The 12,238-nt window shown below is 38.2% G+C and overlaps 1 protein-coding gene across 4 annotated transcripts in view; it reads right to left on the bottom strand.

Moving 5' to 3' along the window:
* Positions 1-4,023: 4,023 nt before the first annotated feature.
* The window catches only part of MSH4 (mutS homolog 4), a gene marked incomplete at its 5' end in the record, with an annotated part of 32,387 nt that continues 24,172 nt past the window's right edge, over positions 4,024-12,238 (bottom strand). For 3 of the 4 annotated variants that reach the window (XM_083510432.1, XM_083510434.1, XM_083510433.1), the window contains 7 exons: positions 4,024-5,651; positions 6,482-6,570; positions 7,652-7,826; positions 7,955-8,083; positions 9,390-9,508; positions 10,166-10,366; positions 11,366-11,490. In XM_083510432.1, coding sequence (XP_083366558.1) covers positions 5,460-5,651; positions 6,482-6,570; positions 7,652-7,826; positions 7,955-8,083; positions 9,390-9,508; positions 10,166-10,366; positions 11,366-11,490 — 1,030 coding nt within the window. In that variant the 3' untranslated portion in view covers positions 4,024-5,459. The remainder of the gene's footprint in view (positions 5,652-6,481; positions 6,571-7,651; positions 7,827-7,954; positions 8,084-9,389; positions 9,509-10,165; positions 10,367-11,365; positions 11,491-12,238) is intronic. The other variant, XM_083510435.1, reaches the window with a different exon arrangement.

Genomic DNA, 12,238 nt, shown 5'->3' with positions numbered 1-12,238 from the left:
GTATCCCTGTAATCAGGAAGCGCCTGGATAGCATTTGTCAAGGCAATTTTCTTTTGAAGAGATAAACAGAATTCTAAGCAACAAGGCAACAACTTGCTCTGAGCAGGTCAAATTGTCAGATTTCATTAAAACGTCCAGTTTTCTTTATGTGCTATACCTGGGTGTATCTATGTGCTTCCATCCATGACTATGAAATGCAGAAGTCCATTCTGTTACACTTTGGCTTTAACCACACACTTGAGAAACAAAAAAAATGTATTGCAAGTAAACCTATTTTTCTTTGAGTAAACGTTAAAAATATATTGCAAGTTTTAGTATTAGGCATTCAGGGCAAAATACTATTTTGTTTTGCGGCAGATGTTTTAGATAGCTGTGCCACCTGCCTTTTTAGGACAAAGAAGCAAAACATGAAACATTGTATGTGCACACATACACCATCTGTTAAAGGGAATAGTCGTGCACATGAAAGTTTGTGTGTGCAGATTCCCAGTGGGACTGAGAACTGTGAATGCTTTATATAAATAAATTTTTATTTATACCCCGCCCTCCCCAGCCAAGACCAGGCTCAGGGCAGCTAACAACCAATAATAAAAACAAATTGATTAAAATACAATTTTAAAAAAGATTAAAATACAACATTAAAACATTAGGGTACAGCCTCTTCACAGGAGAAAGGAAAAAGAAAGAGGGGGAGGGAATCAAACTGATTCTAAGCCAAAGGCCAGGTGGAACAAATCTGTCTTACAGGCCCTGCGGAAAGAAATCAGATCCTGCAGGGCCCTGGTCTCATGAGACAGAGTGTCCCACCAGGCGGGAGCCAGTGTTGAGAAGGCCCTGGCTCTGGTTGAGGCTAATCTAACTTCCTTAGGGCCCGGGACCTCTAGGGTGTTGCTATATATGAACTTTAAGGTCCTCCGTGGGGCATACCAGGAGAGGCGGTCCCGTAGGTATGAAATATGAAATACCTATGGGTGGATTTTTGCATCTGGGGTTATACATGCCATTCCAATCATTACATTAGAATCATATACCCAGCACATGGCAGATGTCACTGTCAGTTTTGACACTGCTGACCACATTTTGGGAGACATGAAAGAACTAAATGTAATAATGCAATATACTGAATGAAACTCTCATGAAACATGCAGCCTTCATACAATCAAGCTCATTACAGAAGAGTGTCTGTATTATTATACCCTGGTTAAACCAGGCATGTTCATTAGGACACTGTGGTGGATAATACAAAGTGCTAGACAGGAGCTATATATTATGGGTGTGTACATGCCCTAAGATTTGCCTTGTAACTGCATTTTTTTGCATTCTGGTTTGTTTCTGAGTTGCTCGGTGCACTCTCCACTTTGCTCTGTTCTCCAGCTTCTGAGGTCATCAACATAAAACAAAGTGTTGTGTTCTGCATTCACTTGGAGTCTAAAAATAGCCATAACATTTTCTCTTTTGGGCCCAAGTGGATGAAATAGGATTCCTTCCATGGTGTATTAATCCCACCAAATTCTAGACAAATAGGTCTAGGGGATTTTGTAGGGGGATTTACCTCCATAATCCATTTTAGGGTAATACCATATTAATAGGGCCAACAAAAATTCCAAAATCCATATTAATTTCATATTTTTGAGGGGGGAGTTTTATCTTCCTTCTAACCTTAACATAATTAAGAGACAGCCAAATGGGACTCAGGAAAACCTTTCTCTGCAGTATTATTATTATTATTATTATTATTATTATTATTATTAAGGTCTCACACTTCCATTTTCTCTGCTTGAACCCATTATTTATTTACACTGCACTATACCAGGAAAATAAATACTGCTTTATAAATGGGGCAGGAGGGAAAAACAGGTTGTCTAGAGTCTCTTAATCTGTAATAGAAGCAAGCATGAAATAAGCAGACCGATAATGAGCCAATTGAAATTCTGGGCTTTTAAAGATAATCCTAAACAATTTACATCCTTCTGCATGCTAATAACACAATCACTTATGTTTAGTAGTACAAGACAATTCACTATCACGCAGGAGCTTAATAGCAAATGAGAACGTTCCAATGTCAGTTGGAAGGATAGCATTATTAGATTTCATTGCCTTGTTCTTATAATGCCCCATCAAGTCATTGCTTAAGACAGGGATTTGTTTGATCTATTTAGGAAGCATCTGATTCATGGTCACAACCCTATTAAAATGCAGAAACAATGAAATTTCTTCCCTGTCCTCATCACTGTAGCAGCCCTGAGCTGTTGGAAAGGCTAATAATGCTTTGTTTTAAAAATTGCTTTTAAAATGTCACCTTGAAATTTAAGGTCAAAAGTGAAGCACAAAAATATATGCTAGCAAGTGGGAAAATAAGGGTACCAGTGACTGCTATGCTATCTCCAGGATCAGAGGTAACATCTTCTGAATATCAGTTGCTGGGGAACAGTGGAAAACAACGCTGTCCACCTGTCCTGCTTGTTGGCTTCTCAGGGGCACTGTGGCCCTGAAAGGTGTGTAAAAAAATGCTGAATGAATGAATTTTGCTTGGGAATTCAGGGGAACAGGATGCTGAAGTAGATAAGTCCTTGATCAGACCCAGCAGGGCGCTTCTTATGGCAAAGATATACAGTATGCAATGTATTATTTAGGGCCCATCAAATCAAGAAGCAATTTTTATTCTTAGGGGAAATGGCATTGCCAAATGTTATGTTCACATGATTGTCAAGAATGAATTGTAACAAGTAGATTTAATTACTACAAATATGGAGCTAATGGTAAATATTACAATTAATTGCTTTCCTCATGTTTATAGAAGTGAAGAGACTACTCATCTAATCAATGTGTTCAAAAGAATGTAGTCAAATCCATCTGTTAGAATCTCTCTGTCCTCAATATCAAAATTAAACTGGTAATAACAAGTAATAAATATTTGCATCCATAATGACTAAAATGGATGCATTGCTTAAATATTTTACTGTGATTGAAAAAAAGGTTGGGTAATCCTATTTAGATTTATTGACATACTGTGCAATCAAACTCCAGATCCATCGGGCTGGAGGGGTTTATGTAATATAGCACAATGGCTCTTCTGGTATAAAAGCTAAAGGTAAAGGACCCCCAGACGGTTAAGTCCAGTAAAAGAAAACCATAGGGTGCAACATTCATCTCGCTTCAGGCCAAGAGAGTGGGCGTTTGTCCACAGACAGCTTTCAAGGTCATGTGGCCAGCATGGCTACATCACTTCTGGTGCAACAGAACACCGTGATGGAAGCTAGAGTGCACGGAAACGCCGTTTACCTTCTAGCCACAGCGGTACCTATTTATCTACTTGCAGTAGTGTGCTTTTGATCTGCTGTGTTGGCAGAAGCTGGGACAGAACAATGGGAGCTCACCCCGTTACGTGGATTCAAACCGCCGACCTTCCAATCGGCAAGCCCAAGAGGCCCAGTGGTTTAGACCACAGCGCCACCCATGTCCCCCTCCTGGTATAGTACCCTCACCGGAAGACACATCCCCACCCAAAGAAGACCACGTGCCCACCTACAGGCAGCACTCATCTGCCTGGTGTAACAACCCCCACCCAAAAGGAGTGTGATGGGTTATGCCAGGACTGTGAGAGATTTGACAAACCAGGAATTTTAGTTCTCTCTGGAGGTATACAAAGAAATAACAGAAAATATTACAGGACTCCCTTGGCTAAGAGGACATTAGCGAAAGCTGTTGCCTGGCAACCACCACCCAGGGAAGATTTACTCCCTCAAATTGAGTGAGATCTAGCTGCTTAGCCTCACGCTCTGGCTTCAGAGAACATAAGTCAGACTGTTGCCTAGTAGGCAGAGGCTGACAGGGCAGGAAATGAAAGCTGAAAAATTCTGACACCACAGCGGTACCATGTTATTTCTGTTCTTGATGCCAGAGTTGAATGTGATTTATATCGTGGGAATCTTTTGCAAATTGCTTTGAGAGCCTCTCAGGGCCATCTAATATGATAGAAGTTTTCAAAACAAAACAAAACAAATAAACATTTAATGCAATATGTATGTTTTGGGAAATTTATGTTGAATGTACTGTACAAACACCAGAAATTAGAAATAAGCAGAAGATATGAAGAATGTGTAAAAACGGACATGAACAAACAGAATATTATATATCACTCAAACATTATGCATAGTCTTCACTTAGTGACCATGTATATTGACTGGCAATGAATGTAGTTCCTCAGATAAATTTACATCTTCCAAATTCACTTGAGAACTATGCATATTGACAAACCACTGTATGAAATATCCAGTTTATACTGTCAATCTGAGCTCATTTTCCATGCCTTCATGTAAATGCACATCATATCTATAAGTATTCTCCATTCAACAGACATCAGTCTCAACATCAGTGCTTTTTTTTCTGGCAGTACGCAACAGTATGAAGTACTACCACCTTTTGGGGGGGGGAGCTGGGAGGGCTCTCAGACCCTGTCAACACGCCATGTCGCTTTCTCCAAGCCTGGGAAGCGTTTGCCCTGCTTAGGGAAGGAGGTCCAATGCTCTGACACAATACTGAAGCCTTGCTGCCAAAGCTGGGCAGGGGAAGTCTCTTCACCTGGGAGGCAGTGCCCCGGTAGGTGGGTGGGCAGGCAAGGGATCATTAAGCAGCTAACCCTTCCTCACCACCCAGCCTTGGCCTCAGGCCACACCCCTCCCTCATGTGCTGGGCCCTCTCCCTGCTTCCTGGTACCTAAGTACAGGCACTTTTTTTCTAGAAAAAAACCCACTGTTCAATATATACCCTCAAATTCCTTTAAAGTGGATGGTTTTTAAAAGGAACTCTATACTGTTAGGCAACATTAGGTACAATGAAGTGCAGGAGAAAACAGAACAGATCACTCTTTTCTGCTGAAATGGGATTATATATGCATAAGAGCTGTTCTATGCAGAATGATGGAGCTCTTAGTATGGTCAAATACTAGAACATTAAAGAAAGTGCTCAATCCTTTTTTTTACTAGTAACATGATGTAGAATGTCAGTGCAGCCATCAATATTACAATAAATACTTGCAATTACTATAATAGTGTTGTCCACTGCACAAGAAAACACCATAAAGAAGCAGAAACAACCCAGAAGTCAGCTTATCAAACCAACACATCTAGAGATTCCAACAATAAAACTTATATGAAGGGATATCATAGATATGGCAAATGAAATAATATAGAATAAAAAACAATTTAATCATCTTTTAAAAGCTTTTATAAACAACTTATTTTAAATATATTTCTGTGGAAATTAATGTTTTGAAATGAAGAATAATAATTTAAAAGTTCTAGAATTATACTGTTTCTGTTCATGTATCTGGTTTTGCTGCTGCAAAATTGGTGCATGCAAACCAGAAAGACAGAATGCTCCAGAACTATAATGCCTTTTTAAAAAATATATATATTTTCAGGCTCTACCTATATTAGTGCTTCAGACTATAGTATAAATTATTGCTGGTCTTCAGTAGGTACTTGTTCAGCAGCAAGGCAATCAGTCTCATACTTTTTCTTCAGACCTTTTAGGTATATTCGCAAACTGTCTGGATCTAGTCGAGAGTTGCGGGCAGTTTGAACTAACATATTTGCTAAGTGATATGTAGCCTTCTTCTTTAATGTCTCAGGAGTACTTCTTTGTTGCTTCTGTTATTTAAAAGGACATGAACAAATTAAAACCAGACTTTTAGCATTATATTTACTATTGATTAGTTACTTAGTTGCCTAATGCCAACAATCAATTGGGACTAACAACAGATTTTAAACTTCCAAAAGTTTCAGCTATAAACAATTAACATTATACATTTAATTAACATTAACATTTCAAAAGCACATCAACCGCCAAAAACAAAAGCATAACTCAGAATGTCACCATTGAATAAGCCATGACAACTAACTCATCATATAGGGAATAAGATAGATGCCAAAAGTGTTGGTGCCCAGCAATCTTTGCTGGAGGAAACTTCGCACAGATGGGGGACTACAACCAAATTGTTCAAGTCAGGAGAGGCATTCTGATAGGACTTTTGATCCCAAGCTGCATAATGCTGTAAATTAAAACCAACACTTTGAATTGGGCTTGCAAATGTATTGGCAGCCAATGTCAAGGCTGCACTATCGGCGGTGAAGTTGGACCAATTGCACCAGCAAGGGGGCCTAGACGTGGAACTTTCATTTATTAAAAACATGAACAAAAAACAATTGGCCTCCAATTAAGAAAGTTAAAATGTGAAACATGCAGACAGATGAGCCAATTTGAGCTGATAATTTGAGTTATACGTGGTGGTTTTTGTTTTAATTTTTTTTAAAATCATTGTTTTTTCCTATGGTATGCTGCATTAACTGCCACTATGTTGCCTGTATATACAATGCAAAATAAATAAACTACAGAATTTACTTCCAAGCAAAATTGTTTAAAATCAGCACCTAACAAAAAGAGCTAACACCAGAGAATGTTTTGAGATAATACTACATACCGACATTTGTCTAGAAATCAGAGTTATGATCTCCTTGGCATCCTGTATTATTGATGGTGGAAGAGAGGAAACCTCTGCAGCTTTAAGTCCTAAATATAAAACATATGAAGCTGTTTTTAATTGTCAGAGGTAGAGAATGTTACATTTAAACAAAAAGTCTATCAGGACCAATGATGATGTAATGCTCCTGGTCTTTTAACCAAAGCTAAAAGATTAGGAGCACAAAAGGCCACAAGATGACACGTAACCTCCACCTATCCTCCCCTCCAAAATCCCATCTCCTTTCCCACGTGAGCTTAAACCATGGATTAGTGTTACATCTGCATCAATGTTAACAAGAATTTTCTTCTTAAACAAGATTTGAAGCAGCTTTGCAGATCCTAATAAAGAGGGTTTTTATCAGTTATCATAGTTAGCATTTAACTACAGTTAGGAGTTGTACAAATATAATGCTAAGCCATGGAAATGTAGGGTAGAATTCACTCCAAACATGAGATGAGGGAGCACATGGTCACATGACTTAACCACAGCCAAGAGGTCAGCAGCATTACATCTACACTAGCGTCTAGATTTTTTAAAAAAATAAAAAACCTTTTAATGTCAATCTTGAAAATGCTTCTTATTAGTATCTGACTGGGTAATTTGCTTAACAGAAAGTTAACTCAGAATCAGAATAGCTGTGCATGTTCAACTGTCATGTTGAATCAACTGTCATATTGATTCTCAAAAGGCTCAACAAGGTTTCTCCAATTTACATAATATTCCCCCATAACAGACTAAATAATTATTAAATAATGAGAATGAGAAGAGGAACACCAATACCGCCATTTCTTTCTTCACAATATTATATCGAATAGTACTGAAACACAGTGGAGTAATACAAGAGACTGAAAAGAAGTGGAACATTTTGCAGAGTAGAGAGGCTAATGACAGCAGCAGTAATAACAAGTAGGTAATAAAAATCTTAGTAAGCTTCTGAGTGAAATAGATGCACAAACCATATAGTTCTAAATACAGAAAGTAGTGGCTGAATGAATCCCTCTGCACATGCAGACAACATCTTTCATGTGTTTAATGGAACAGGTATCTAGGTACTCTTGTTTTATCTCTTCATATTAATGTTCTATATGTTTATTTCTGTAAATTATAATAATCCATATAGCATATTACCATAGTTTTTTTCCTCCGTGTGTCCTTTAGAAAGAATATAAGTATACGCAATTTTCTCCCTACTTCCATAACTACTTCTTACGTGTTGCACTTCAAAGTAATTGTTTTCCACATTGGGATATAAGGCATCAATTTGACATAATTCCAAAAAATGAGTGGCAAAGAGTGTAAATGCCTAAAGTATGAAACAAGAAATTAAATAGACTATAAATTATTGGAAAAGAGAAATCTTAATGACTATTACTATCTTTTATAATATTTAGGGAAATTTCATGCACTTATTGATTAAAATATTAATAATACCTTCAAATTAAGAAGATATTCACAGACTGCGTAACATATGCCGATGCCTTCTTCAGCACTGGTACCTCTGCCAAGCTCATCAATTATGATAAGTGATCTGTCATTAGCATTTTGTATGATATATGCTATCTAGAGAGAAAGACATCAAATTTCATTACTAGCAGTAGCATGTGAGGATAAAATCTGTTAATAAGAATTCTCATTTCCTGCCCAAAACAAGAGTCAGGAAATTTACTTTAGGAATGTTTTACCAGCTGCCACATAAAAACAGAACATCCATCAACACAAACAGCTCAGTCTAAGAGTTCTGAATGCACATTCAATGCACACAGAAGGCTACACATCCCTTTTCAAACTTCTTTGCTGGTAGCAGCTCCATTAGGGATGCTGTCAGTCAGCAAAAAGAGGTGCTAATAACAACTGAATGCCTCTGATTGATTACTTGTACATAAGTGTGGGCTGAGCAGGACCGATATCTGATCCCCCACTGCTACCATCTTTGTTGCCTTCCAAAGGGCCCCCAAACCAGAGGCGGGAGCCTCCAGCTCTTTGATAGAGCCACAGATAGGTTTGGGGGCTTATGGGAGACAGGAAGGAAGGAAGCAGCAGCAATATTTTCATCTAATTGTTATTTCAGTGTGAGAGATAAAGTACAGTGGTGCCTCGCAAGACGAAATTAATCTGTTCCGCGAGTCTCTTCGTCTTGCGGTTTTTTCGTCTTGCGAAGCACGGCTATTAGCGGCTATTAACGGCTTAGCGGCTTTAAGAAAAAGGAAACAAACTCGCAAGGACTCGCAAAACGTTTCGTCTTGCGGAACGACTCAAAAAACGGAAAACTCTTTCGTCTTGCGTGTTTTTCGTCTTGCGAGGCATTCGTCTTGCGAGGTACCACTGTAACACAAGTCAATGTAAAAGGCAATATATGGTTTGGTACAATATTCAGCATAGAAGCTGAACCACTACAGAAAGAGATCCTCTTTCTGAATGGGCGTTCCCTCTCTCCTCTTCCAGTCCCCTCAGAAATGGCAGGGGATGCGGTTCAATTGCTCACAGCTGGAGTGGGGAACTGGAAAATGGAATATCCCCTTGTATGAGTAGAAGTCCCTTTGATTCTCCTCCAGGATTCTGATGTATCCTAGCCATTAATATTTTGCAACAAGAATGCACAGTCTGTGGAATTTAAATGGTAGCTTACAAGGTGGCATGTGTGTGTTGGTGGAGGTGTTTGCATGGGAAAGGGACTGGTGTGCTGAAGAAGAAGAAAATGAAAACATTGGGTATGTGCAGCCTATTAGTCTAATCTTTGCCCTGTAAGGAGAAAAACAGAAGCAGAGGTCCTTGAATATTTATATGTAAGCAAAATGTGCAAACCTGTGGGCCAATTAAATATTAATCAAGGCCACTGATAAAAGAAACACTAAGCTCATCTGAATACCTCTTTCATCTCCTTCATGAATGTTGATGAATTTGTTTCTATATCATCATCCATACCTATTCTAGTAAATATTTGCTCAGCAATCCTAAATGAAGAATATTCTGCTGGGACAAAAGATCCTGCAAATTAAAGAGAAGTACAAATTAATGTGAGGAGAAGTTAGCAGTAATGTTGCAGTTTAATGTTAGCCATGTGAAATTCTTAAAATAGTAGGAAATGATAGGGTTCTCTCTTCTAAATAATAACTTTGTAAGGCTCTGTTGACAGGTGACTCCTGCCTTCAGCCTTCTCTGGTCAGAAATTGTCTTGTGTGGCGATGACAGTATGGGCCTCACCCTTATCAATAGATACTCAGACAAACAGGGAGAAGGGGTGCAGTCATATAATGGGAAACTGCACAGACTGGGGAATGAAAGATAAACAAAAGAGAATAAGTATTCTGGGCTGGGGAAAGGAAGAGAAGTCAGGCAGAGACTGTGAGTAATGGAACAGATTTGTAGAGGGGTGGGGATGGCGAGACTGTATCAGAGTTGATTAAACAAGATAACTAAACAATGTTATTTGAAACTTAAGTTCCTGATTATGAGAAATTGCTGAGACCTCCTGTAAGGATAGTAACCTCACCAGGTCTCCTCTAAAACTAAGACAGACTTGGGACTCTGAAGGAATCAAGGCTGCTAAAAGTTGCTGAACTTAAAGGGAAAGGAAAGTGTAACACATTGGTTTGCTAAAATCACTGGATAAGAGAAACAATGAAAGTTCAAATAACTGCTTACCAATTTGTGCCATAATCTGAGAAAGGGCTATCTGTTTTAGGTAAGTTGACTTTCCACTCATATTTGGTCCTGTAATTATGATAAAATTACTTCCCTCTGTGATGTAAGTATTGTTGGCAACAGGTTTCTCAAAAGATATTTTTTCAAGAACAGGGTGCCATCCTTCCTTTATTGCTAATGTGTCAGTAAACTCAGGACGTACTAAGAAAAAATAGATAATATTTACGGTAAATGTTTTGCTGTTAATAACAAGTATATCACAATCCTACTTTGGTTAAGTCTTGTTCTTGTTCCTTGTTAGTTTATGAGAAATCTAGTAATCAATAAATTCGGAACGAAATAGGCAAATAAATTGAGTAAAACAGTAATCCTCATGTCTTGACAATATAATTCTACATACATTTACTCAGAAGTCCCAGTAATTTAAATGTGGCTTACTGCTAGGTAATTGGGTAAGACTGCAGTCCAAGGAGGCAGCTGTCAGCAAAGTGTCACCAATGGGTAAACAAACGTGGTTGGTGGCCACTGTGGATAGGAGCCAACCTTAGCTCCCATTCAAAAGTGGTGGCACCACCCACCTAGCACTGAAACAGCCCAGTGCCTGACAGAGTTGTGAGTGGTGGTGCAGCACCTAACCTAGCTGACTATTGTGCTGGGTCTGAGCCTAAGAATAGTTCCACTGATAGGAATAATATAAAGAAGAAACTTTTTGAAAACTGTAACTTTAATGCAACAAAGTTCAGGGGAGTGTTTCCTTAAATAATATTTGATTTTTGCTATATTTTGCTTCTCCTGTATACGAGAACTCGCTATTTGCTTCTATTTAAAAGACGAATATGAAACAATTGAAGGACATGTGAAGCAACTTATTAAAGTCTTATGAAAAAGCAACAAAAACTAAGTGAAGCTTCAATTTGATAGCCAAACATATTTTCAGAGATGCTCGACAGAATAAAAAAGATTACACCCAGATCTTAACTTCTGAGTCAAAGAATCTGTCTAAACAAACTATATTACATATGGTTTGGTGATGCCATGATGCTATAGCAGTAGGAATTATTTGCATGTTGATGCAGGCAGTCTTTGAATCTGCCAATTACATTATGTCAGCATTATTATTTGACTAATTCACAGTTTGGGGACAGGGGAGGTAAACCGCAAGTTTTAGTAAAAGCTTTTCTAAATAACAAAGCTACTCACCATAGTCAGAAAGCGTACAGGCGTGGGCAAATGACTGCAACATATCCAGCATAGACACTGCATCAGAGAGTTTGTACAGGCAATGAATGTGTTCATAAATTTCACTCAGTAATTTACACACTATCCTGAAAGCACATAATAGCACAGTTTATTTTATTCCTCAAAGCAATAGACAAAATATTTAATAAAAATGTTGAGCTTTTAGTCTGAAATAGCAACTGTATCCCAATACAACTAAGAATAAATCAAATACAACCAAATGTGTAATTGTCTACTTATATGGAAGTGGACAACTGCCAAGCAAGTTCAGCACAGTCACAGTTTTCTTCAAAAGAGTGAACATCTCAAAAATACAGGGTTTGTTTTTTAAAAAATGAAAGGGAAATTCAGGAGCTTCAAATTTCTCCATAATGCTTGGGGGTTAATCAAAACCATTATAATAAAAGGTCATCTAGAATGTATATTGCAGATCAGGACAAGTATCACCAAGGCCAAGAGGATGCCAGTGTGTTTAATGACCCAAATAAAGAAAGCTATTAGAAGCTAGAAGGCGTCTTTCAATAAGTGTAAGTCTTGCCCAAATAAGGAGAACAAAAAGGAACACCAAGTCTGGTGAAGTAAGTGGAAGCAGACAATAAGGGATGCAAAAAAATAAAATAAAAAATCAAGGAAATCACTGAAGACGTTAATAGGACAATAAAATATTATTTTATTAGAAGCAACGAACTGTCCAGGGAGATGGTTAGCCCTTTGTATGACCAGAGTGTCAAAGGAGGAAAACATGGAAGACAGTAAGGAATTGCACAACTTGCTTTAAGAAAATTGCAAGCTTGAATCTAAGACCTGAAACTGGGTGAAAATTCCAAGTTTGAG

This window comes from Podarcis liolepis (assembly GCF_965112155.1).
Source record: "Podarcis liolepis genome assembly, chromosome: 6".
NCBI lineage: Eukaryota > Metazoa > Chordata > Lepidosauria > Squamata > Lacertidae > Podarcis > Podarcis liolepis.
The sequence above is the reverse complement of the archived record's forward strand: the minus strand, read 5'-3'. Positions and strand labels throughout refer to the sequence as shown.